The sequence below is a fragment of the Neopelma chrysocephalum genome, unplaced genomic scaffold (genome assembly GCF_003984885.1).
Source record: "Neopelma chrysocephalum unplaced genomic scaffold, ASM398488v2 Primary Assembly neopelma1_24, whole genome shotgun sequence".
Taxonomy (NCBI): Eukaryota; Metazoa; Chordata; class Aves; order Passeriformes; family Pipridae; genus Neopelma; species Neopelma chrysocephalum.
In genome coordinates this window covers 11,480,342-11,508,335 of record NW_020897693.1, presented here as the reverse complement: position 1 = coordinate 11,508,335, position 27,994 = coordinate 11,480,342, and the positions used below count along the sequence as shown (strand labels likewise).

Sequence of the window (27,994 nt, the reverse complement as noted above, 5' to 3'; positions counted from 1 at the left end):
TCCCTACAACCTAGAAGGAATTCAGATCTCTATGAGAGAAATCATCTAAGAATTGAGTCCTAATTAAACCTGTAACAATAGCCTGATAAGCCAAATTAAAATACAAGAGAAAGCATTGTTGCTGTTCTCATGAGTCCTTCTTATACCCATCTAGTCCATGAGTAGTTCAGTAAAAAGCATCACTACCTATGTAATAGATTGTTTAAGCTGTTGCTATCCCTTAAATCAGATTTATTGCCAAAGTAGCTCTGCCTTCAGGAAATTGTAACAGAAGGCACTAAAATCAATTAGGGAAAGCTAAGATCCTGTCTTTACAGGCTGTCCAGAATATATGTAAACTGTTGATATTTTTCTATCCCAAAAGCCAACTCTAGCTTCAAGCCTACTATTCATGTTAATTGCAGACAGGAGACCAGTCTCTAACTGCAAGAGGAAATTCAAGACCTTATCCTTTCCCTCCCATGCCTCTTCCAGCTCTTGTGTTCCATGAGGAATACATCAAAACCCAAACTGGCCAGACCCAAGTAAATTGCTTGTCTTAATCTCCACTGTAGCTATGATTTTAGCCAGCTGATCTGGCAATCCCCCTTGCAGTTACTATCCTTGCCTCATTTCTGCAATATATTCAGAGTCCAGCAATTAGCCTGGCTCATCAAGCCTTCATTTCTCAAACACTACCTTTGTCTCCAGTCCTAATTATAGGCAGGGGCCCTTTCGTGATGCCTAAAACCACAACATTGGCTCCTGTGCACATCAACCCTCTTCCTATCTGCTTTCTGAGCAGATTCCAGCAACCACCTGCACTGGTCAATAGAAGGCTGTGGTGTGTAGTGCCCTGTGCTGTTTGCAGGGCTGTGGGCAGCCTGCTGCAGTCAGACTCTCACGCAGAAACCAGAGAGCTTGTGTGTTTGATTGCCAGCAGCACACACTGCCCAAAAGGCCACCCCACCATCTCCTGGCCTCTCACTCGAAGGACAACCTGCGTAAAACCCCTCAGAGCATAGATGGTTGAAAAGCAAACATCTGGGGAGTACCTGTCCTAAAAAGCATTAGTTTTGTAGGAAGAATTTTCTTCTCCCCATAACTCTATGTGGGCTTTTTGGCAGCATGTGGCCACAGTTACCTCATTTTATTGGGTCTGGCTGAGATGAAGTTAATTTTCCCCATATCTCAGTGCCGTGTTTTGCATTGACAGCTGCAAAGGTATTTGTAACACCCCTGTGTTTTGGCAACTGCTGAGCAGTGCTCCCATAGCATCAAAGCTGTCTCTCCAGCATTCTCCCCCTCACTATTAGGCTAGGGGGTGGGCAAGATCTTGGGAGGGAACATTCCCCAAATGACCAAAGGGATATTCCATACCGTATGATGTCTGCTCAGCAGCAAAAGCTAAGAGAAAAGAAGGGAGGCATTAGTCATTGATGATGTTTGTGTTCTGGAGCAACTGCCATGTGTACTTAAGCACTACTTTCAGGGAAGCAGAAGGACATTGCCTGCTGATGGGAAGTAGAGAAGATATTTGTTGTTTTCCTTTGCTTCTGTGTATGACCTTTGCTTTTGCTTTATTAAACTGCCTTTATCTTGACCCATGAGGGTTTTTTCCATCTTATTTTCTCTTCCCTTCATCCTGATGAGAAGGGGAGTGATAGAGCAGCTTGGTGGGCACCTGGCATCCAGCCAGGGTCAACCCATCACACTCGTGCCTAATTATCCTTTTTAGGGTCTGTAACATAGATAGCTTCAACACTGCTCTGATGTGCAGCATTTCACTCCAGGTTGCTTTAAGGCTGGCAATAAGCATGGCAGGAGATCCATAAAGCTGAATAGGTCAGGACCAAGCTTTTCCCCAGCACAGCTGTGAGTCACCCATGCTGTGACAGAATGCATTTCAACCACTTAAGCCACTTCCTAGCGCATCCAGATGCAATGTTACTCACTTGAATCCTCAGTGATACTGCACGAAATCAACCAAACACCTTACCTGCCCTGCCATGGACAGTAACAGCTGGGGCAATTTTGTACAAGATCAGGACCAGTGGATTTAGAATTAGGCATCCTTCCCTGTGACTGCAGGTTTGGTCCTGGGAAGGTATTTAGGTTCCATTCAGACAAATGATATATCAGAGCTTTATTTCCCAATGAACACATTGGGAATCTGTAAATTGTGGGAGTGTAAGACTACAAAAATCCAGTCAGACAACTGAGCAAGTTTTTCTGGAGCAAATAGAAAATACTGTCTCCTCCATTTTCAAAAAACATCTGGGATTAAGGCACTAGGGGAACAGGAATGTTAGGTATGCTGTGCAGAAATCTGTATTCCTTGTGTGGGATACATGTATCACACACCGCTCTGCAACCAGCCACTATGTCAGACAGGGTCCACTCCAAGAGGCAAAGTCCTTGTGCATCTTCTCAGGAGAGAAAGCCTAGCTACAGCCACGAGTTCTGCTTCATGCCATATGAAATCCCAAAAAGCTTTCTGTTCTTCTGGGTAATTTGGTCCCACTTTTATAACACAATAGGATGATGGAAGGCTGTACACAGCACAGGAACTCCAGATTATTAGTTTTTTTCCTACAAACTACAAATGCATCTTAATCACAGTATAAACCACTAGGGTCAGCCAGGGCTGGGAGCACTGTCAGTGTGTCACAACATGGCATTTCGAAGGTTTTTGTTGTGGGATGCAGAAGACATGTCAGACTGGTTTCCATCATTCCTATCAGCAGGCTTAACATTGATTTAAAATAAAGTTTTCCTTTTTCATTTTTTTCCCTGCAGGGATATGATCCGCTGTGAAAAGGCCCTCAGCATAGTTGGCTCCAGGGTCCATTTATATTAAGCTTTATTAGCAAGGATAATGTGGATAAGAGGAAAAATCTCTCGATATTTTCTGGTTCAGTACAATACAAAACTGAGAGAATTTCATAGGAAACAGGCATGTCTCTGAATTTATATGCCAAAATTTTTTCTACTCTGGAAAAGCCCAAAGAAATGGAACTGGACATCACCAGGACTGATGATGACTGTTCAGAAAGGCTTCATTATAAGTTTAATCTAACCACCATGCAGGGGAAAGGATATCTCCATTGAAAATTGTTTTGACTTCAAGGTTAAACAATAAATCTCACAAATCTGAGACCACCAATATTGACTGTAGAAATCAAGACTAAACTAGACCCATGAAACTAGTTTTCAAGTATGTTCACCACAGAAAAAGAGAAACACTAGTTAAAAGGTTTACTTTGACGTCCTATAGCATTCATTTAAAAGATACCATACAATTAAAAAGGAAATACAGATCAGATCTGGTCTACTCAAAACACTTGAGATTGTTCCTATGGAGGATAACAATTTTTATCAGTCACGATGCTAACAAACTTGTGGTAAGTTCTTTAGCTAGCTAACAATTTTAATTCTAAAGGTGATTGGTTTTCCAGTCACTCTCTTCACTTTTCTGCTCTTGCTGTTGTTGTACATTTTAAAATTTAAACCAAGGAGACAGCAACACTATCCATATCTTAAATAGTATCTAAAACAATCGTGATATGGCTGGTTGTCTCTACTCTAGGTGATGAAACAGCTTTGCTCATAAAAAGGGCTGCTAACCAAATCTTTTTAAAGTATTTATTATAAAACAAAATCCACATAATCTATAGTACAAATACAGAGTCTGTTATCTGTACAAATATTTATACAAAATACCAGTTACTTCAAACAAGCCTTTGGTTTTGTTAACATAAAGAAACATTGCAGTTTCATGACCAGAAAATTGTTAACGTAGGATAGATAATCTGAGGTGATGACAGTCTCAAAGAAGTTTTTTTTTACAACAGTATTACCAAGTCATTTGTATGCTAGAAGACCATGCTTGGAAAAATAATTGATAAAGACTTTCTGTAACACAACGAAGATTTTATGGCTCTGATGAAAATGGTGATGAGCTGAAACTAGCGTTAATTTAACACCCAAATACATAAGTATCAGTTACTGGAATTTATATTTTAAAAAATGCTACGTATTTTTGACAGGTATTGGGATTTCTGTTGAAATAGATATGAATATATAAATCAAAATTAACTTGAAAGAATGCATTTGAGAGAAATTCCAATATATTACAAATTCAAAACATGCATGCTCTAAAAATCTCCAAAGTTGTAAGCTTTCAGTTAGTTCCGCAACTTGTGGCTGTATGTATTTTAACTGAAGAGAACCCTAGCAACAATACAAAGCTTTGTTAAAAACAGTGGAGTACAATATACTTTCCCCCTCCAGTTTATACATTAATCTGTTTAAAATACACAAGGCACTGAAGTATTGGGTTTGGTTGTCTTCTGAGGTAACAAATGCTACAAAATGATACACATATAAAGCTGTAATTATTAGGGTGTTTGCAGAATACACATTTTAATATAAATATAAAAAGATTATGTGTCGGTTATATAATAAAAATTCTTGGTACTCTTTGTATATTCCTGTACATTTACAATAGCAGCAATTGCAATACAAGTAGGTAAGTAAGAAAGCGGTCTAGGTTAGAGTTTTGTTTATGACACCCTCCAAATTTCCTGTACAACAGCAAAGCAGTTCTCCTGCTTTCAACAGGTTTTGTTTTATCTCCACAGGCTGATGAATTCCATTTACAACTATTTACAGACTGCAGGATCTCGGTACAAAGCAAACTGGAATATCGCTCCCTTTGTCAAACACAGCTACCCCAGGAATGCTGTCACAACAGTAGCATTATTCTTATTTACAGAGAGGTGCATCAGTGGGAGTACTTGCTTTTCAAAGGTGTCAATGTCGGTGAATCAGTCTGTCACTGTAGCTGTCAAACTCACTTTTCTCCTCTGATAAGTCCTTCTAAGCTCATTATCTGCATGTATTTTGTCAATATAAAATGACCATTTAGGAATAGCCATTGTGGTCTTCTATCCACCAGGATTCTGTGTTGGCTGGTGAGAACCTAGCCCCTGACTCCAGTGGTGAGCTGCAACAAGGGCTGTGGTTCATGCTGGGAACAGCCAGGATGTGGCAGCTTGCTGTCACAGGTGGCTGAGAGCACTGTCAGTGTGTCACTCCATGGCATTTCGAAGGCTTTTGTTGTGGGATGCAGAAGACACGTTAGACTGGTTTCCATCATTCCTATCAGCAGGCTTAACATGGATTTAAAATAAAGTTTTCCTTTTTCATTTTTTTTCCCTACAGGGGTATGATCCACTGTGAAAAGGCCCACAGCAGAGTTGGCCAGCCTCAAAATAAACAAATAAAAGGAAGATACCCTTTACAAAAACTGGAGTGTTCTCAGGAAGGAGAGGTAGAAGACCTGACAGGATTGAAAATATCTATGTATATTAGTATTTCTTTTAACATGTAGTAAATCCCCTAAGATGTTTAGCTAAACTTACAACAGCTGAAGAAGGGGGTTTTTACATATAATGATGATAAGAAAGTATTGCAGTACCTAAGGGAACAGCAGCAGAAACAGCAGACACCTCTCAGAGTTTAGGATTCAGCCTTCAATGAATCTTCTACCGATAAGCCAAATTTACAGTGAAGACTGTATTCGTAATTCATAATGGAGTTATAACAAACATAGAAACAACCAAATGACTAATCTGTAAACAGTTTTCATCTTTGACAGTGGCTTGTCTAAGGTTCTGTCCAGGCATGGATGTTTACAAAATGCCCATCAGCACTGTAAGAGCAAATACGTTACTTCCAATTCAAGGCTCCGTGCCAGGCAGTCTTGTGTGTTATTAATTATTGGGAACATGCTTGCCTTCTGTTTTCATTTCCTGACATTAATGGATATCACTTGTGGTACAATTGTAAGCACAGCTACTCATTTGGACTGACTTAACATAAACCCCAACAAAATGACTGACAGAAAAGATCTGTTTCCAAAAATGCTCGAAGCAAACAGGACACGCAACATTTGTGAAGTTTAACTGTGCACACCCGTAAAGTAGTACAACACGCTTTAGAGACTCTGATGAAGGGTAGCACAAGAGCTCTCCCTAACAGAGGGATTTGACCCTGCAGACAATGGAGGAATGACATCAGTCCAGTGTGACCAGCCCTCACCTGAGTGCTCCTGTTTCCAAATCCTTTTCCACTGCTGTGCACAGAGCTTCAGAATGTCAAAAGACCCAGAATCCAAGAGGCACCAGTTGGCATAAAATGGGGAGAATATGGTGAGTCCTAGATCTTGCATATGACCTTCTAGACACCAGATGGAAAACAGATCTAGGGTAAATGGGCCTGGAGATTTCCAGAAAGCCCACCCTAAGTGTATAGAACAAATATTGAAAGAAGAAACCATTTTGTTGTTACTTTGAAAAGGATTAGAATTTTTAGGGAAGTGCTTGCATCCTTTGCAAACCACAGAAATGAAGGTTTATTACTGAAAATCAGAGCCATTATTTCAAAAGAATTTTTTTTCTACTCTTTTTTGCCTTCCTCTTTAAAATATGTTGATAATGACACAATCTCAATTTTAGACATGGAGCATTTTGTACTGATGCTATCCTGAAGAAGACATTATTTGTCATACATACAGATTTAGCTTAATCTTAGACTAAATGCTCTTTAGCGATCTGTCCAGACAGGAGAAATCTAAGTAAAACAGCTGGGATAGTGCTCATGACATTTCCTCAAACTCATCCAGCAATAATGAACAAACTCATTACCTCCACTGCAAATTTAAAGGTGCAGCAGCTGTCAACCAGTCCAGTTGAAGTAAAGTCAAGCCATAATTCTGTGACAATTTACAGAAAACTTTCTCTTGAAATAAAAGAATACTTCACTGTTGAAGATGATTACTTGTCCATTTACCTATAGCTTCACACTGCTTCTACACCTGCCCTGCAGACAGGACAAATTCTACAAAAGAGAAGATGACCAAGTGGCTGCTTTCATGACTGCACTGGAAGGCAGGTAAGCTGCTCTCTGCCATGACATCTCTCCTTTAAATGTAAACAGAGTCAACCACATCATTTGTCCATTACTAGCTGCTCTGCAGACACTATTCTGTACTACACCCTGAGTTGTTCCAAGTGCTAATATGCAGTCATAACGGGCTTGGAAAATAGTGGTTGAAAACACTGATTCAAGTACTCACAAGCTCACACAGGTAGTCAAATTACATGCACCCCCTGCAGGTTCTTAGGGTAGAACTCTTAGAATATTTCAGTCCGCTTTCTCACAGAAAACTTTTGCATTAATAAAACTATGCTTAAACCTTACAAAAATACAGCTTTCCCCTCCCCACATTTCCTATTCATCCCTGAACTGCTACAACTTCTCATAAGTATTCACTAATTTCCTGCAACTCTTTCTCTCATCCTGATCTAGAAAATAGCACCTATTTTCTATGTTTTAGCCTGAAAGCTCACAGGATAGAAACCACTAAGTACACAGTGAAGTTATTTCTGGAGAGAAGTAGCTTCTGTCACTCAAATTTTCTTTCTGGTCTTTTCTAACATAAGGAGTGCAGTAATCTACTGCACTCTACAGTGCAGCAGCAGTCTACAGCAATCAAATCCAGTATTTAGTATTTAAAAGTTAAGATGCTAAATTTTTATACAATCTTTTTTGGAAGAGGCTTTTAATGTCAGTATTATGGAGCAATATGGGGCTTAGATTCTGTTCACCAAATTTCAGGTGCCTCAGAGGAGGGAATTTCTCAGCAAACATCAGCAGCAAGAGGCTATGAATGTTCAACTGAAATAAAAATGTACACTTAATTTACCCCATTCAGCAAATGCTTCCTTCCTTCTGAACACTTAAGCTCCAAAAGAATGTGACATTTAAGAAAGTTTAGCTCTCAGCAAGAATGATAATTTTCTTGGACTCAATTCTAAGGTTTGTAATAGGATACAAGTCTTCAGATGAAGTGGTTATGCTTGTTATAGTTGTGGCTCTTAAAAAAGATCAGTGGTTTAACAAAAAAAAAATTGAAGTAATTTTGCATCCAGTGTCATCACAGGAATACAGGAAAATTAATTAGGTATTTCTCTAAGCTAGAATTGTAACACAAAACAGCTAATGAATTCATTATAAACAGTGAATAGTTATCCTCCAGAAAATTACATATGATATGATATTGGACTACCAACTGCCGTAATGCAGAAAAAATAAACATTTATATGACTGTTGTGGTTCATAAAATATTCTGTGCATCTATATTCCTAATTTAGTTAATTGAAACATGATCATGTGATAATTGCTTTTTTTCACCAAACCACTAGTTCAGAGATGTACCAAGTCACGCCAAGAGTAAACAAACTATGATCTTGCCCAACATGGCATACTACAAAATTACTAATCTTCATAGGGGATGAGGAAAGAATCCATTCTTGAACTCCAGTGCTGTATTCTCCCTTTCTGTACTTTTCTCTATGAAAAACCACGGACATCTTCTTTGTGCTTAATTTCTCAAGGAAAAATTTAGTGATAAGATAGTAAAACCTACTTTAAGAGTTTCATTGACAGCAGTCAGTGACAGCACAAATCCTATCCTTGAACTATACAGACAGGAAGAACAGATCTGGAGTAATAAACACAAACTAGACCAGAACACGGTGGTCCCAGCCCTTCCACCACCACAATAAAGACCTCTCTCCCAGAGTTGTAGGGTTTCTCTTATGTGCTCTCAAGTAACTTGCTAAAAAGACCCAAAACCAAGTTACAATTTAAGTTCAAACAAGAAGTTTTCATTGTTGCCGTCAATATTAAAGCTGTCAGAGGCCCAACGCATCTGTAATTCAGCAGCTGCAGAAACAGGTGCAAGTTTGCATATTCAGAACTTCCCTCAGATGTCCCAAGGAGGCACTTACATTATCATTACCAGTGCTGAATTTATAAAGTGCCATAACAATACCCAATCCCTTTTGCTACAGCAAAAGAGCAATCAAAGCAAAAATTTATCTTCTGAATTTGAAAGGGACTGATTCTAGCTCCCCCATTCCCAAAGGGGTTCTTTTGCTAGGAGTTGGGAACACAAGCACTTTGCTGATCTTGATGTCCTTAGGTTACAACAGTTTGTATTAGAGTTCATCTTTTGTATTTCAACACAAAGAGTAAATGAGTATTTGTCTTTTCTCCCTCTGTTCTTTTTTTTTCTGTCTATTTCTAAATCTGAATTACGTGGCAAATTTCTGTGAAATATGACTAAACTGTTTGAATGCATTTTTAATTTGAGCTATGCAGATACCATTTTCTACAAACACTGATTAAAACTCAAACAACTCTCCTTATGTGAATACAAGTGACAATTCCACTTGGAAAATGGACATTAAGAGATGAAGCAATTCTCTGATCAAATCAACACAGGTGAATATCTCAGAGACCTGGCACAGTGATTACTGGACTTCTGGGAAAAAGAGAACTAGCACTGTCTTTTGAGAACCAGCTGGCTATTTCAGCGTCTTCCCAGACAGCCATCAGAGCTTCACAAGGAAGGATGAAGGAGCTTGGTTTGATCACATTTAAAATGGTGAGTCTGACCAAATCTGCAGTTTATTGGGCATTTCTCTTCTCTTAAATACCACCTTAAACTTGACCTTTGCTCTCACCCACAAATCAATACAACTGCTTCTGCTACCATTCACCCAGTCAAGTGGAGAACTGATCAGAACTAAACAAAGTTTTTTAGGACTGGTTATCTTATTTAACTTGAATCAGTTACAGAATTGGTCACGTGCAGAGTGGTACTGACATGAGGTAGGACATGACGCCTGTGGGTTTAGTTAAGCTGGAAGGTTTGGCCAAAAGAAGAATTCTTTCAGTTCAATGCTTAAGCAAATGCAGAAGGAAGTTTAAAATTCAGGTCTCGGCACTCAAATTCTGCTGGCAAGCATTCAGCTCACTTGCAAACAGGAGCATCTAAGGGTTGTGATCATGCATGTTTTCTCCCAGTGGTGGTGAAGGGATGATACTGACAATTGTACTTAAATGTGTATTACTTCTCTACAGATAAACCTGCATCTTTCTTTAGACGCCTCCTCCTCTCACAAGCCACTTCGTTTTCTTGTTTCACATTAATAAAAAGAACTACATAAACTTTGCATGTAAAAAGGTGACTTAAAAATGCAGAAAGTCTCAACATTCCCTCCCCAAATCCTTTGGAGACCGAGTCAGTTACATGACTTCAAAAAGGCAAATATGGCACAAAAGAATGGAAATTAAGTTAAAAAAATCAATTTTATAAATATTCTTCCTCTGTACAATTTTTCACAGCCCCATCCCTCCCACCCATTTTTATTCACATTTAGTTTTGTTTAATTCCCACCCAGATTTATTTTTAAATCATAAAATATATATTTTAAATCTGTTCATATTTTAAAATATTTACAGGAAAAGTTCCTTCTGTTGAGGTCATGAAGAGTCTGTACAAGGAGAGGGTGGAGGGGGATAGAGGTGAAAATAGCTTCGTTCCGTGGCAGGAGACGGAGGGCAACTTTCTTCTGCCGACATGTACTGACTGCGAGGTGTGGGCGGAGGGGGATAAGGATCTGAGTCTGAATTTAAATCTATATAGTATTTGTTGGCCTTCCATCGACTGGTAGTATAGTCACTGTCACAAACATCTGTGCTGCATGGGGTTGTGGGTGGAGCTATCCCTCGTATAAGGTATGGCCTGCAAAAAAAAAAAAAGAAAATAAAGCACATGCATTAATTGCAATCTGAGGAAAACAGAAAGAGATTGAAAATGAACAGCTCTGTGTGCTCAGTCAAGATGCCTGCTCACTAATACTGTGTGAGCCTTAATTCAGGCTTTCAGAGCAATCCAACAGGAAGTATCTGAACTGTGTTAAATTTGAATGGCATAAGTATCCTCAGCCAGCAGCACGTTCTTCCAGCCCCTAACCTGCCTGAGGAGACCACCATGACCATTTAGCCCAGTCACTTAGAAATAGGTTTATTTATATTTTTATATTTATATATGTATATATTTAGGCTTATCCTCAAGACTTATCAAAGAGTTTTAAGATCAGCTTTAAGAAACGGACAGAGAACACCAACCTTCTCTATACAGGATGGTCAGTGACTGTTGCACAGGAATAGAACATACATAATTTGAATGGTCATTTATTAAGAGGAAAAGGATTTTTAAACAAAGTCATGTCTGAACAAGAACATATTACTTAAGGTCTAAAATTAAAGGCAGATCAATAGAAAATTTGGCAAACCTTTTTATCTGAACTGTACCTGTATGATCTTGTGTTTGAAGGAATGTTTGAGGAATAAAACATCTCTGCATTATACAGGGAGCGATCAGTAGCTGGGGAAGGAGGTGGATTCAAGATCTAGGAAAAAGAAGAAAAAGAAGTGTGAAACTTTGGGTTAATTATACAACTTTATTTAGTTTGAAAATATTATTTATGCCTTAACCCTGTCAATCATCCTTATCCTAGTTTCCTCTCCTTGCTGCTTGGATGGGTTAATGCATTTTTAAAGATCAGAGTTCATTACAAGAGTTCATTACTTTGGACTTAGGTACAGTGCAGGCCTTCAAAGTTCTCAAAGTACAGGGCATTTTCTTCTTTGCCATATCCGTTATTATGCTGGAAGGCTGGAGTAAAGCTGAAAATTAGACCCAGTTTTGCTGAACCTCAGTGCACTCACTTGGACATAAGGACTGGTAGCATCCTCAGCAGATGCTAATGGGAAAAAAAGTACATTTCCCTCCCAGCCCCTAAACATACCCCCAGTCAATAATAGGGTCAGGAAGCCAAGTTCCTTTACTATAATAATACAACTCCATCCTTCCCTGAATGTTTCATTTTTACTGCTGTTCTGTAAACGTATCATTTTGGCACAGTTCACAATGCAAAAAGCCTACGAGCTAAAATATAATTATAGCCTGCCTATGTGTGCATATACCCAGTTGCTGGTAACCTTCACATAAGAAAAAAAGTTTAGCATGATTCAGAATAATTTAGGCTTCTTCCTCTAGCAGGAAGCAGAACCCCTGACATGGCCAGCAGGACATTGGCCTAAACCCAAGAAGAATGCTTCACCCATTCCAGTGTGGAAAATTGCACCATTGCTGTTGATTGATCCTTGCTACTGATGTGACCATCTCGTACACTGCCTGTCCTGGGAATTCTGCCAAATCATGGCCTGCCACAGTCACCATCCTTCCTCTGTCTCTGCTTTTCTCCCATAATAATACTCTAAAATCACTGGAGTGGAGATCATTGTTTCTGTCTTCACTGTGCAGCAAAATGATTCCTGACCATTGAGTTGAGCCCATTGTTACTAATACTGACAAGCCCTGCATCCAGATTCATGTGAAAGGAGACAAGCTTGTTGCCAGGTGTGGAGAATAATGAGTAATTGCTCCAAGAGTATCTTCCAGAAATCCTCTTCCTTGGAGGAGCACTGCATGCTACTTTCGGATTTGCTCCTACTAAAACCCTAAGCTGCACCAATATCACTTCATGTTGAGATTAAATACAGCAAACCATGTCAGCCAGGATGCCTGTGGCCAGGTTCTCATGTATATAAACTGGTATAACTTCATTGATTCTTTTCCAGGCTCTATTCACCGGAGCATCTCTCATTAACGCAAAGATGTGTAAAAACAAAACAAAAAAGCCAAGACAACTAGGTCCTCAGATCTGTCCTTTCGATTATTAACATAAAGCTGGGTAATCAGCTACCAGGCAGAACTCACCACAACATTTGGATTAAGCAGTAACTTTAATGTAACTTTAGCTTCCTTCTAAGAATCCAGCATGCCTTTCATAAAGGAAAGGTTGATATCATCCCTTGCAGGCCCTGGCTGACATAGCCCAGAGTGGGAAAGCACGGAAGAAGAATTTCCAGCAACAGTCAGATTAGCGTAGGCCAGAAATCAAACAGAACAGTCGATCCTTTGACCAACACAGATCCCATAGAATCACACAGGCAGATCAGTTCTTGGGCTTCTTTTCTCTTTCAGGCTTTATTTAAGTAAGCGTTTTTTCTGTTCATCCTTTTTAGTGTGGCACTGATACATCAATCAGGTACGAGCATGAAATTGTTCAGTTAGAGAGACACTGGTGAAGCATGAGACAGGCTAAATTAGAAGGGCTGCTGAGTTCCAAATGTCTGCTAGCTGTGACTAGCTTCTTAATGGCTTCACAGAGAAGGTAATGCAAGAAGTAACTAATTTTACCTTATCAATAGATAAGTTCACAAGCCTCTCGTTTCCATCTTTGTCCTTCTTAAAGGGGATAGAGAGCACCTTTGTCACTTGCTGAAACACTATCAGTGAAAATGCCCACATATAGCATAATAGTTTACAAGTAAACACAAATGCACATAAACCCACACATTCATGTGGGCTCCTAATTCAATACTACTGAAAAATCACCTGCATAGCTGGCAGATCAACTCTGGCAGCTTGTGTGAGTGTAAGAGTGAATGTATTGCTCAGGAGCACTAAGGAAAAAAACTGTCATGACAAAATGCTGGTAAACAGTAACCTTTTTGTACTTCTATGTATTCATACAGAATTTCCATTCTTGCTATACATCTTTGAATTCATGAAAATGTGATAGGTGACTAAAATTCTGTCACTTCCAACACTTAAAAGCCAGAAATGGAGCTGAATTTTTTAGCAGAAAAACGCAAGCAAAGCAATTTCTGCTTTACACTGCTGTACCAGTGTTTTCCCCCAGTGCATGCACTTGGTTTTCTGAATCAACAATCGACACTTTATCTAAACAGACAGTCAAGCTTATTTCACATGCGTTTGCATTCCAGTCCTGTTGCGTCTTGTTTGCCTTATTATTCCATGTGTGCCTGCAGCATTATGCAGTGCAAAATGTCACTGGGCCACTGACATCAGACTTTACAAAGAACAAAGGAGGTGGCATCTCCAAGGGAAGAACAGCAATGTCTGGGAATAAACCAGCTGAGTATCATTCTAATAACAAAACATTTTAGACACCACATAGCACTGTATAATCCTGATGGACTACAACAAAGCCCTTTCGTGAAGTTCATCGAGTGTTGAACTGGGCCTCTATATCATAAATTGTAACACCCAAGAATAACAGTTCTTAACATTCTATTTGGTAGCACAAATTTTCATCTTTCTTTTCTTCAGAAGGAGGAGATACCTAGCTCACAAGTATACTTTCAAGACATACCTGTGGGTAGAAAGTGGCTTTAGTGCTGGATGAGCTACTTGAAGAGGCTCCAGTAACATGGTTTCTGTCATACAGTGGGGCACCACTGCTTCCTCCCATGAGACTCATGGAGCTAATCATGGACTTTCCACAAGAGATGCCTGTGTTGAAACAGACAGGAAAACAAGGTTAGATAAACCACAATTTGATTTACCAATGAAAAACATAAAACAAATCCATAGCTTTGCAAACCCGTGCAATGATAATGGTTGTCACTTTGGGAAGAGTGTTTTATGTAAAAACTTCAGGATTACCAGGAAAAACACTTTTTGTAAAGAAAACACCCCACCCTCAGACCACCTATTGTCTCACTGAAGCACTGAACTTTTCACAATCTACTCTCACCCTGATGAGAAAGGAATTTCCAGAACAGTTGATTCAAACTTTTCACCCAAATTGTTAACTAAGAAATTTTCTAATTAAACAAACTTAGGCATTTGCAAAAAAAAGTACCATACAATGCCCAAGAAAAACAAGCTAGTTTTCATTTCCATCCCAAGAAATTCAATTTCAAGTACACGAAAAACTGCAAAACCCAACTATTTTTATTGAAAATAATCACAGCTAAAATTGAAAACCAGCAGAGACAAAAGGAAGGAAATCTGGATTTAGGAAAAGGGAAGAGAATATTCTGCAATCTGTTTTACTCCAATATACACTTAATTCAGACAATTCATTTTCAGCTCCTTCCTGTCAGACTATTCAGTGCTAATACAAGAGTTTAGTTTGGGAACTTCTTAGAATTTAGCTGCATGCACTTCTCCAAATGGATGCTTTGAATCCTTTACAAGGTAGAGAAGTTTTGCAGTTTTACAGATGTGGGACTGAGATAGAGAGAGAATAAATACCTTGTCCAAAAGCAAACAGCAAAGCTGTCTCAGAGATGGGCTAAACCAAAGGGGATGTTTTCATTACACTTCAGGCAATGAGTAGCCAGACTGCAAAACCCCACCCAGACTCCTTGTGTTCTTCCACATTTGCTGGTGTAACTTCGGTGGGGGAGGTTTATCCCCTACTTTTTTGGTATTACAGTAAGCTAAACTGCTACAGTAAACTAAGCTGCTTCACTTCTTTACTCCTCTTCTTTCCACTGTAGATTAATTTACCCATCCTAAGCAGACAGGACACAACTGTGTAAAGACCTTTGATGGACAGGACAAACAGAAGGACATCTGAATACAAGGCACAAAGAACAATCCCACAGAGCTCACACTAGGACACTGAATGACACATGCAGTCTTAGTTTCCAATATTGCATATCCCAAAACCACTGAGCAGATCAACATCTAATTTCTGTTCTTTGAAAACTCCACAGCTAGCACTCTTAATGATCTGTAAAACTTGAAATCCAGACAATGTAATGGTACTGGTTAAATGCAAGGTCCTTAGCATCCTTACCAGTAAAAGTGCCGTGCTGAGAACTTCCCGGAGCAATAAAATTAAGAGGGACATGAGGGGTGCCACTGACATACTCATGTGGAAAAGGACTGTTGGGCCCAGCATAGCGCTGACACACCACTCGCTGGCAAACAAAGTACATTCCTCCCACGACAAAAAGTGACAGTATTATACCAATGACAGGACCGATGGCACTACTGTGTGGCTGTGACTCATCTGAGGCTGGTTTTGATTTTTCTGGAAAGAGAGGAGAAAAAAAACAATGGAGGTCAGTCATTAAACACGGAGCAGTATATATGCTGCTGTCCTGGAGCTCAGGTAGCAAATCAGCTCAGTCATTCACACAGTGTCTTTAAAAGTATCTGCATCACACTCAGGCATATACTCTGATTCAACGCAAAAGACTTCATGCTTCCTCCCCCCCTCCATAAAGCAGTATGAGCAAAGTACTCTCCTTTTTGTCTAGCAATTAATCTTGTAACAGGATTACTTGTCATCTTGATATAACAACAACCTATAAAGTTTCCTTTTCTTTCCCTCCCTCCAAAGACTATGGCTCAAAGATACAGGATGCTTCTTAAGTCCTTAGTCAGGAATCTGCTCTCTCAAAAGCCATTTGGACTAGCAATAACATTTAAAAAAATTTGAAACTTTACCAGTAGGGAAGCTACCATATGTATTAAGCAGTGGATCTCTTCCTAGCTAATATAGGTCTTAAAACAGAATACTTTTCCTTCCTAAAATATGACTTGCTTGCAAAAAAACCCACCTTCCAAACTGCAAGGAAAACACAACCCAGAGTATCTCAAATACTTGTTATTCCCCCCCCATTATAGCCCAATGTTAAAAAATAAAAAGTGCTGCAGTATTTGAGATGAGCTACACATAGTATCTCTCCCTGATTATGGGTAACACATTAAAAATTCTTGTCAGATAAACCTTACGCCTCTATTTTTCACATATGCAATGTTCTTCAGGGAAAGTGATTTTTTCCATGTGATTCCCACAAATAGATATATTCAAAAAATGAAAAAATAAAAATAAACTTGTCCAAAGCCTATCAATTTTACGTGCTCAGTTCAAGATATAGATCCCCCCCCTTAATGAAGTTGTAAGAGTGAAAGGGTTTATATAAGATTGAAGACTTCCCTTCACAAAATTTTTCTCCAGTGGTTCTGGTTTCCACTGCAGTGGAAGGGAATGAAAAACAACTGAAGTTTGAGAAGGAATATAAGGGAAATACAAATAAACTCTTAACAGCTCAGCATCAAGAACTCATTGCTATCCTAAAATCTTTATCTCTTTTCACACTTATTAGTGCATGACAGCTTTTATGTCAGCTAAGGTCCTAACTTTCAAAAAGTCAGATTAGTTCAGCTGTGATACCAGAAAAAAACAAAGCCAAAATGAAAACATGTTCCCAAATAAGCTATTTTAAAACACACAAATCTCATTTTGGTTAAACCTAGCTTCTTTTGAATACAAGATTCTTATCTAGGAGGTAGCAATCATTTTTATTCCCTACTTGAGTTCTTTCCCTCAGTCAAGTGGGAAACCACAGAATGCTCTGTTCCACAATGAGACTCCAGAAGAGACAATCTTATGTCTACACAAAGACACATTTAAATAATTTAAGATCTAATTGAAGGACTGGACCCAAAGTGCAAACAGGAAACAGCTGCATTAAAACTGCAGCACGAAAGTTTGCCAAGTGCACAAAGAAACTAAAAAAAAAAGGAAGAAGTGACTTTGTATTATCCAGGGAACTAGGGTAACTGGGTGAAAGCTGAGAGGTAAATGGAAGATACGGGAGAACCAGGTTCAGTCTGAAATTTCCCAAACCTTTTGCCTCCATTCTTTTAGCCTTTTTTTCTATTCAGCACTTGGGCTCTTTTCACCACTCTTATCCATGAAATATACTTTTCCTTGTAGTACCTACCATGAAGATGGAAGAAAAAACCAAGGTTACCCTGGACCAAACCTGGTGACTCCTCCTCTCATCTCAGCAGTGGCACAGCTTCTGACAACTTCAAAACCCGACAAGACTCTAAGATGTTAAAACCTCTGCAATCAGCTAAGGTTGGTCCTATAGGCAACATAAGTGCAGCATTTCTCTACACAAACCCAAACCAAGGTATTAGTTCATAATGAACCACAGACAGATCAGCGCATGTATTTGCTTTTATTCTAAAATGCTATGTTTCAAATATTTTGCTAAACCACTTGTGTGCTACTAAATGCTCCCTTTATCTGTCCTGTTACCTGAAAACTTCATGCATTAGTCACCTCAACAGTGCAAAAAGATGGAAACTGCAAGAGAACCACAAGCAAGTGAATTTTACTGTCCACTTGGGACTGCAAAATAACAAACGGTCTAAGGACTATTATAGCAACTGCCATCAGTGTGTCTGTAACTTGCACATACCTACTGCCATGAGAATTCAAAGTTAACATTTTTTCCCAGAAAAATCAAGGTCTCTCCTTATATTCTTTTCCCACCTCCACTTTAAGAGACTGATTTGTGGTCTCTTGTGGACACTTGTTCATTGCATGCTAGTTCCTCCAAATAATTAACTCTAGCTTGACCCTGTAATTGCAGTGGATAGGGCTGCACATCTTTAAAAGCCACCCCAAGCTTAGCAGCACCTCTGCAACTTCCAAGGTACGGAGCACAGTCGAATCAAGTTCCCCTAAGTACAGATCTAAAGAAGGTAGTGTTGATTCACTAGGCTTCCCTGAAAGAATATTACTCTGCAAAGATCAGAACTCTGCATAGCGATGTAGGACATTATGACTGAACACAAGACTTGAATCTCAAGAAAAGACATCTCACCACACATAAGCTCATCAGAACCATCAATACAATCTGGAAAGGAGTCACACTGTTGCTTCAGGAGGATGCACTGGCCACTTGCACATCGGAACTGATTGGGTAGACAAATTGCTGCACATAAAGAAAGAAAAGATTAAGTACTGACAGCATGGGAGCATTTCAGTGCCTTAAGAAAACAGAAATAAGTGAGACATGAAGGCACAGTGCATTTTATATTACGATCAGGTAGGTACCAGAACACCTGCTTTGCTGCTGTGGGAAAATTGCAAGTCTGCATATATCTGAATCTTCCTTCTTGCACTTATACATCCTACTCAGTGGGGCTAAAATAAAATTCTGATCCCAATAATCCCTATCTTTATCAAATCAGTCCTGTTGAGGCTAAACTGAGATCGAATCAGCAAGAATGTCTTCCAGTAACTAACAAAGTGTAGCTGATGAACTGACATGTTAACAAAATGTAGTAACTTGACATATTATAAAACCTTATGCAGTCCATACTATCTTATGTAGATCTGTATAATATAACTTTGCTAAATAACTGCTGAATTTCTTATCTATATTCAGGAACCTATGTCTCAGCAAAAAGGATTTGTATCTATATATTTCAAGAACAGTTAGAATCCCAAATGAATGCTTATGTTAGAACCATGAGTTCAGGAAAACTAATCTTACTATCACAATCTGCTTCATCAGATTTATCTTGACAGTCAATTTCTCCATTACATCGCAAGTGTGCATCAATACACTGTCCCTTCTCACACTGGAACTGGGATGCAGAGCATATGGGGCAACTGTCTTCATCACTCTGGTCATCACATTCAGGAAATCCATCACACCGCCATGCCATTGGGATACAGTCAATCTCTCCAGTTGCACAGGTAAACTGGTCTGGGGAACAAGTTGGAGGTTCTGTAGAAAAAGAAAACAAATCACATTTGTATATTCAAATTTATCCCTTACAACAAAGTGTGACACAAATTCAAAGGAATACTCAATTTCTGATTGCAAACCACATTCTAAATAATTCTAATCCCTGCAATTATATTAGCCTGGGCCAATTCTTCATCAAAAAACCTGACACACACGGTTAATTGGCAATGAATACACCTAAACCATATAATATCTACTTGCACAATATCTGTTTCTCTTTTTTTCCTGTGGTTTCTCCACAAACAAATTCCTGAGTCAGATAAGAATTGAAAAATATGAATGGATAAAAAAATATATGTAAAGGAGTGTTACACATTAAGCTAAGTCCTCTTGCTGGAAAGTCTCTGAGCAGCAGGTCAGTGGAGGTTCAGAGAGTAGTCTAAGGAGCAGATCTAATCTTATATTCTTTCACTACAAAGACAGAACACTGGAACTTGTGCACAGCCAATTTTATGTTTGTTGGACCTAACAAAGCTGAGACTTCCTTCAAATTTGACTTTTCGTGGACCCCAAGATCCTGGTATCACTCCATTCCACATCCATATTGTTAAGCTTAAGGTGCAATCATGCACTGACAGCTTTAAGCAGGAGCTACAACCCCATACAGAGATGCAACAATTATGCTGTAATAAGGCATTCATAGTTACTTTCTTCAGAATGTCAGAAGGTAAAGATAACGCAGATCAAGAATCTACTGCAAAAAACGTTCCAGATTCTTACATACAGCAAGTTAGCACACACTTTTTCACCATTGGTATCAATGAAAGAAACAGACAGTGTATAAGTCATTCAGTTGTGTCTCAGTAGCAACTGTTTATGGTGAAAATGAGGGGGACATCTCAAAATACCCCTGCTGCAAACAGACACACTTCCACTGCTTTCAAAAGTTGCTGGGTCCAAACCCTGTGATGTAATTAAAGCAGTTAACAGGGGTAGTCACTAGTCCCCACAGCTGCTGTTGCCAACAATGCTCTAAGTAGATGCTTTACCACATGGATTAACAAAGTATCACATCATACGCTCTCTGTGACAACAATATGAGCAAGATGGACGCATGCTCTGACACTGAATGGCAGCACTCCTCTGAAAACCCAACGAGCTTTTGTTAAGATTCAGGGTCAAGAATGGACTTGACAAAGAACACACCATAAAGAAAGCTTCTTAGGTGTAACCAATGGCAAGACTTTTGTATGAGTATTTTTACTTCTGAGGATGGTGTTAAAAATGCTAGAATTATGCAGTTACATGCAAGCAATTTTAAAGTGCTGGTGTCCTTCCTTCATTGGGAGAAATGTTCAAGAACGAGACTCAACTATAATCAAGAGCTTGAAAAACAAAATGCAAGTAAAAATACAAACGTTCTTGGTTTTTGAAAAAAATTACAATTTTTTAAGTTTGTCATTTATGATTATTTGGAGTAGCAATATAAAAACTACAAATATAGCCTGACGGCTGTAGGTAAGATAAAGATGCAGGATGCACACATTAAGATAATTCTTGAATTAAATTTTGATATGAGTGTGCTGTTTAGATAATTCAACAGACAGATTACTACTTCTGCATGTAAAACCACATTTAATGTTGCATTATGGTTGTACTTGGCAAGCACAAGCTTACATTTAAAAACATGACAAAAGTATTCATAAGAGTACATGGACAAATGTTCTCCAGCCAAAAAGCTAAGTTATTTTGAAACACTGGCTACTGGCTGTTACTAGGGCAGACAAGACAGGCTAAAAAGTTGTTGCAGGCTTAGTGAATGATTAGAATAAAAAAAACCAGGCAATGAAATGGAGGTCCCTGAATTTTTAGATTTATAGCTGAAGATACAAAGGGGTGGAATGTAAGAGTCTCTGGCTGGCCTTGTTGTGCAACAACACTACAGCAAGAAGTATAATTAGATTGATCTGCCCTGCCTCCCCTATGTAACCACCACTACTCCAAAACCACATGGTGTGTTGTGGTCATGGGAAAGAAAACAGTTTATCATGGAAATAAATGTCCCATGAGAGGTCAGAGTTCAGCCAGAAAATGAAATCCACAGCAAAATAAATACATGGAAAGAAGTCAAGAGGACCAACAGAGCCAAATGACTTAAGATTTAATGCCTCCCAAAAAGAAACAATGTTTTGTTTTGTTTTGAATCCCCCCTGCAAGTGTAATGTTAACAGTTTTCAAAAATCCTGAGATTGTGAAATGGAAAGCTAGAGGAAATGTCTACCATGTGGAAAGAGGAGAGCTACCCTAATTAAAAAGAATTGCAATGGAGCCTACATTTTAGAACTAGTTAGTACAGTGTTTTGTGTTATGCAGCCAAATTAATTTGAAAGACTGAAGCATCATACTGCGGGAATCATATGCACAGTTTCTGCTGCTAGGTCATCATCTTATAAGCACTTATTTAAAATACAAACCTGTCACATCATACAATTATAAAAATCTCAGTAGAAGATAAAAGTATTTTAAGGTCAAACGAGAATATTGTGCTCACAATGAAAAGTCACCTATTCCCAAAACCTGAAGCAGAAAACAGCTGGTAGGAGAATCAAAGGTAATGTAACACGAGGTAACACAACACGTATAGGAAAATTGTGTGTAAATTCACATTTTGGATAGGAATGCAAAAATCAACTCCCATATTTTTGATATAAATTGATTAGCAGCACTAAAATATAACTCACCTCCACATGTTAAGAGATTCTGTAGAAGCACAAGGTGCTCGGGGCATGAACATCTTGGAGTTCCATCTCCTTTGGCAATGCAGATGTGTGAACATCCACCATTGTCACGGGAGCATGGATGCACAGCTGGTGAAACACACAGAAAAGAATATTACATAGCATAAAAGAAATTATAACTATTCCTAGCTTGGGGAAAATCAGAAACCACTCAAAAATCACTTCTGTTTGAGTAACCAAGATTTCACTAGAAATTATTAGGAAGATAAATGCAGGATTTTTCAGTTCACTGCTCAAAAGCTGATCTACTACTTCATAAGGACTACATTTCTTCAACTCATAGTGATATGAGCAACCTGATCGAGTTGAAGATGTCCTTGCGCATTGCAGGGGGGTCAGAACTAGATGACCTTTACAAAGTCCCTTCCAACCCAAATCATTCTATGATATGGAGACCTCTAAAGGACTTCTGGAAAGAATTTGGGAGCTGAGGTAAAGAGAAATGAAAAGGCAGATTTGAGAAGGCTGCATTTACATCGTACCTAGACATTCCACCTGCATTTCTAGGGTAGGCATCAAGAATTAACATAAGTCACTGCAGAATGCAACTCCTAAACCCACCAGCAACTCTCCTTTAATATGCAGTGCCTCAACTTCCCTGCAACTCAAAAAACTGCAATATAGGCACACATAGTTTATTTTTTTTAAAGATAGGAAGCTACATGGTTGTGTTCCCAATCAGTTACCCAGAAGCACTGAGCACATGAGAGCTCCTGATAGAATCATTTTAAATGAACGTTAGGTGGATAAGAAACAGGCACAGAGAAGGGAAGTCACTGTCTGACAACCCCAGCCCAAGAGAGTACGAAGAGACCCAGTCTCTGGCCTGCTTATTCAGGTTGACAGCTGAGCATCTGCTGGAGCAATCTGTGGGGTGATACCCTGTGTTATTTGTGATGATGCTGAACAATGCATTCTTTACTACTGCTAAGAATTTCCATGGGGAAGAAACACTATAGATAACATAATTTCTCTGCCAAAGTTGTTTTGCACCTGTCCAGGCTTCTCAGCAACCTGCTTTCACCTACACTTATTAATTTAAAACAGTGTTTGATTCATGAGTTGCTCGCAGAAGAAGTGCATGCATTTACACTTACATGTGCATATGTATTTTTACTCTCCTGTTGCAACAGAAAATACCTACATAGAAGAGTTTTCAGCTGCAAAATAGGATTCCTTTCAGTGTGACTTAAAAGAAACAGTACTCTTACCATTAAAGAAAAACCAAACCCAAAAATCCTCATTTTAAATGAACACATGAGGTAAAACTCTTTTTTAAAGAGTATTGAGAATTAAAGAAAAAAGTTCTTGCTTCATTCAGTAATACCTCTGAAATATAAAAAAATCATGAGAAATGGCACAGAAGAAGAAAAACTGGGTATTGTGAAAGAAAGAACATCTGGGTCATGATTAGCACACAGAATCTACTACAGTTGAAATATTTACACTACCTTATTTGTAACAGCTTACCCACATATGCAAGTTCAGTTAATTTCAGCCATTACAGACAGTAATGTATGTGACACAGTATTTGTTGTGAAGTGGAATAATTTCTTCTGAAAATTGAAGCACTATACACAAATGTACACTCCCTATATAAGACAACTCATCACAGGCAACAAAGTTGAAAGAGACCTCTTTCTCCCACATTTTGTTTGTGATTTTCTATTCTCTTTTATATTCCTGTTAAGCAGGAGGAGCTGTAGGTTGTCATTTTGAGGAGTGACTACTTTAAGAGGTTTCTGTACTCTCCCTCAGACCACAGTAACTTGGACCAATAATCCAGAAAAAGAACATCCTGCATGCATGATCCCTTTCAGAAGGGAGCACCTAAAATGTTCCACCTCTGTTGGGAAATTCTACATCCACGGTACAATTCATTGTAGGAGCTTCCTTCCCATTCTCCCTCCCTCGCTGGAGGCTTTTACATCATCCATTGTGCTGAGTCAAACCAGTCATACTTTACACAGGAGTCTGAAACCCCTGGAGAAAAGGCAAGTACAATCCTTTTGTCTCTTATTACAGGTTTTTCCAAGACTTATTACTTGGTACTTACAAAATTAACAACCACAATTATAAGTAGCTTTTAGACTGTAATTAAGTGCTACGATGTCACGAATTGTAGCTGTGCAGCAATACTCCTCTCAACAAGAACAAGGAACTTGTTCCTCCTCCTCTTCTAGGATCCCAACTGGCCAAGATGAAAGCACTCCATGGCTTACTAGAAGCCCACTAGGCAACATTATTACAATATTCAGGTGGATGAGGATTTTGAGAGACAACGACCAAGACAGAGACACATCAGATACTGAAATAAACTCACAGAATTCTTCCATATCAAGCTCTTCCACAGCATGAATGCCTGTTAGGTGAGCAATCCGGCCTTGAATTCTAGTCCTTTTGTACCCATTCACTTTCTCCACTCTCTCAATCATTTGTTGCTGACGATCAATCCAATACAAGTGATTCCCCAGCACAGTGAGTCCCATGGGCTGAAGGATGTTGGAGTCCTCTAGGGTCACACGGTTAGCACCTAAGATCAACAAAAACAAAGGCTAGTTTTACACCAGTTGACTTTTAAGTCATTCCTTTAAAAAAAATACTATCACAAAACAACAACCCAAGCAAAACCAAACCAAATCAAACCTTGCAAATAGTTAGCTATAAGGTCATTGCCTTCATTTGTCTATGCAGACTAAAGTTCTGCTTGTTCAGTCTCATCTGAGGTAAATGCAACCAGCTGCCAAGTCATGAGGGCAAGCAGATAAAACACAAAACACAGCTCATCCTTGCATGGCTGTTCAGCCAGCCACGATCAGCCTCACGGTGACATATTCTGTTATGTGCAACTGTGAGCCATCCCTAAAAGCCGATACAGACTCAACTCTTAGGCCAAAATTTTTACAATGCATTCACACACTGAGCAGTTAATTTTGTTGGAATCTACAAGAAAGAGTGAAATACAACCAATTAGTTTCACTGCCATTACTCAAAAAAAACACACCCCTCATGCAAAGCAAGAGCCTTGTCATAGGCTATGTGACAACCACAGACATATGATCACAAAAGAAAAGCTCATATTCTACCAGCCACACCTCTTTCTTCACCTTCTCCTTTTTATTCAGTAACCAACCAGAAAACCCAAACTCTAACTCAGTATGCTCTTAAATAGGAACAAAATAAAATGTTCAGGTTTTCTGCTTTACAGAAATATGTAAAAATATGCTCTAAGACAATGTGTAAAAATCAGGTCAAGTAAAAATGCATTTATTACTGTTTTTTACTTTAATTATTTGTAGTCCCAAACTGCATGATACCCTACACTTACTGGCATTTACTTGTTTTTGTTATGCTTTTCTGGGGTGAACAAGAGATTCCAAATTATTCTATTAATTCACAGAAACCATTTTGACCCCGTGTATGACTATATAACTGGATATATTTGATTTTAAACATGAAAAATCAAAACAAAATCCTAAATTGGTGGTGTTTCTGCTCTCATATTTCATTTTGGAATTAAGACCTTATGTCTGCTTGCATTTAAAAGATGTAAGTTTTTAATATCTGCACAAAATGAGATTATAGAATCTAGATACATAATAAAAATGCTATAAGAACTGGATTCAACTAATTTGCTGCATAAATTATCTAGAGCTCAGCCAAGCATGAGAATGTAACATTAACAGGTTCTGTTAGTTTTGCACATAAAATTACCACCTGCAAAGTAAGACACAGACCTGTTAGCACGTCCAAAGGCAGACTGAGAGAGCTGGGGTTGTTCAGCTTGGAGAAGAAAAGGCTCTGGGGAGACCTCATAGTGGTCTTTCACAGTATTTAAAGGGTGCTTATAAAAAAAAGAGGGAAACTGACTTTTTACATGGGCAGATAGTGATAGGACAAGGGCAATGATTTTAAACTAAAAGAGAAAAATTAGAAAAAAACATTGACCTTTCTTCTGTTTTTTTTCAAGCTACTTTGATTTACTAAGCTGTAAACTCCAGAGAAAGAAAAATTGAAGAGTACGCAAACTTGTGATAAGGGGAAAAAAAAAAGGGCATGGGGGAGGTGATTTAGGGGTTCCATGACTGGCAACATCTATTTAAATCTGATCTTGCAAGAGTTGCTTTCAGAACATAAAAAAAGTCAAATGGCTCTCTTGGTGTCAATTATTACAGACATTTATTCCAATTATATCAAAGATGGGAGTCCACCAGCAATTACTATCTCTAACTGCCTACCCAGAACCAGCAATAGTGGAGATGAAAGTTCCCAGAGTCAGCATCAAAGTGGGAATGATGTCCTATGCATGCAAACACTTCGCTGCAAATGTTTAACTTCATACCACATACCTGACAGGTCACAGCTTTCAATGCGCTTCAGATCTGCATCCACCCAGAAAAGCTTTCCAAGTTTGTTGTCAACCACCAGCGCTACTGGTCGGATCAACCCAGTTGTAAAAAGCACTTCTCTCTCTGTGCCATCGAGGGCTGCACGCTCAATCTTGGGGGCTCGCTCCTGCATGTTGGTGAAGTACATGTACCTGAAAACAAAGACACCAACCTCTTGATTGAGAGCTTCAGAGAGAAGCAACTCACCTTTGCGCACAGGCTCTTATGTTGTAAGTGGGAATGGTTTCACAGGTCTGACTGGGGTGGCTTTGCTCCCAGCTGCAAAGATCCAGATCTGTCAGCTGCAGAATCAAACATTTGCTAACTGACACATTGAGAAAGCCTGAAAGTAATAGAATTTGTCACCAGGCCATAAAATGCCTCAGCACTGCTGCGCTGGCAGCGCTGCTCCTGTACGGAGGTGGGGGTTGTAGGAGACAAGCACAGACTTTCTGCAACTCTCTTTGGGTAAAGCTGTCCCCATTTCTGAATCGAAGTCCAGAAGACAAAAAAAAATTAACATCCACCTCCTCTTCCTTCTGTGTAACCTTCCTTCTCAGCAAGTAGAAGTTTCTACCAAACTTGGGAGGAACAAAGGTCACAGAAGAACAACTGAGGATAGCATGCTCCTGATGTCTTAGTTCCATGAATTCTTTATATCTGGCTAAGTTGCAAACAAAAGCAGTCTCTGCCCTCCTTCTGCATAAAGAAAAAAAGGCTTGTGCATCCATATAATGAACTGAAAACTCTCTAAGGGAAAAGTCCACTATATTTTCAGAGTGAATAACATGGGCAAACTCTCTAATACAGTGGGCTACATTGCTGCATAGCCTTTCATTATGGCACAAGGAGGGAAGGCAGCAGTCAGAACATGTAGCCAAGGGAGAGGTAGAGGGAAGGATTTCTGGGACCATAGCAGAAGTTGTTCAGTACACCGTTCACTCATTCAGCTCCCACAGATAGTCACAGTGTTTAGCATAGCCTCTCCTTCATTTTTATTCCTTTAATTTATAAATGGATTTAGCTTTAAATAATTTGAAAACCTGACTACAAAAGTTGAGGGTTTTAGAGATCAACAAACCCAAACTCCCATTTTAATGGAGAAACCAGATAAGCTTTTATAAATACAAACTATATCCAAGTGACTTAGTCCCAATAAGATTAGAATCTTTCCTCTAATCCCCCTCTCCTCACAACAGCTTTTGAACTGTGCAGAGCACACTGGTATAAAATACCAGTCCTATAAATGTTCCAGATAGAGTCTGTAGGTACTATTGTATCCACACAGTTGTGAAATATTGTCATTCAACATCTGTCAAGCACATGGTAAGCCATTTAGTAGTTAATTGGAATTTAAGCACCTAACTTATTAAAGCGAATGGTAAAGGACCATGTCTGACATCTAAGAATGAAGTTACTAACCACCAGAAGTAGAGATGGCATCTGCTGAATCTAACCAAAACTGCTTTGCAGCAAAACAAAATATTTTCTTCCTGTGGGAAATCACTCTAGTGCATCCTA

General features: G+C 39.0%; 1 protein-coding gene across 2 annotated transcripts in view; it reads right to left on the bottom strand.

Annotated features, from left to right (window-relative positions):
• Positions 1-9,113: 9,113 nt before the first annotated feature.
• Positions 9,114-27,994, bottom strand: part of LRP5 (LDL receptor related protein 5) — a 137,300-nt gene continuing 118,419 nt past the window's right edge. For both annotated transcript variants that reach the window (XM_027703591.1, XM_027703601.1), the window contains exons 15-23: positions 26,435-26,625; positions 24,409-24,618; positions 22,029-22,154; positions 19,090-19,326; positions 18,415-18,525; positions 15,582-15,818; positions 14,145-14,284; positions 11,212-11,309; positions 9,114-10,639 (exon numbers count right to left, since the gene is read on the bottom strand). In XM_027703591.1, the coding sequence (XP_027559392.1) occupies positions 10,378-10,639; positions 11,212-11,309; positions 14,145-14,284; positions 15,582-15,818; positions 18,415-18,525; positions 19,090-19,326; positions 22,029-22,154; positions 24,409-24,618; positions 26,435-26,625 (1,612 nt within the window). In that variant the 3' untranslated portion in view covers positions 9,114-10,377. The remainder of the gene's footprint in view (positions 10,640-11,211; positions 11,310-14,144; positions 14,285-15,581; positions 15,819-18,414; positions 18,526-19,089; positions 19,327-22,028; positions 22,155-24,408; positions 24,619-26,434; positions 26,626-27,994) is intronic.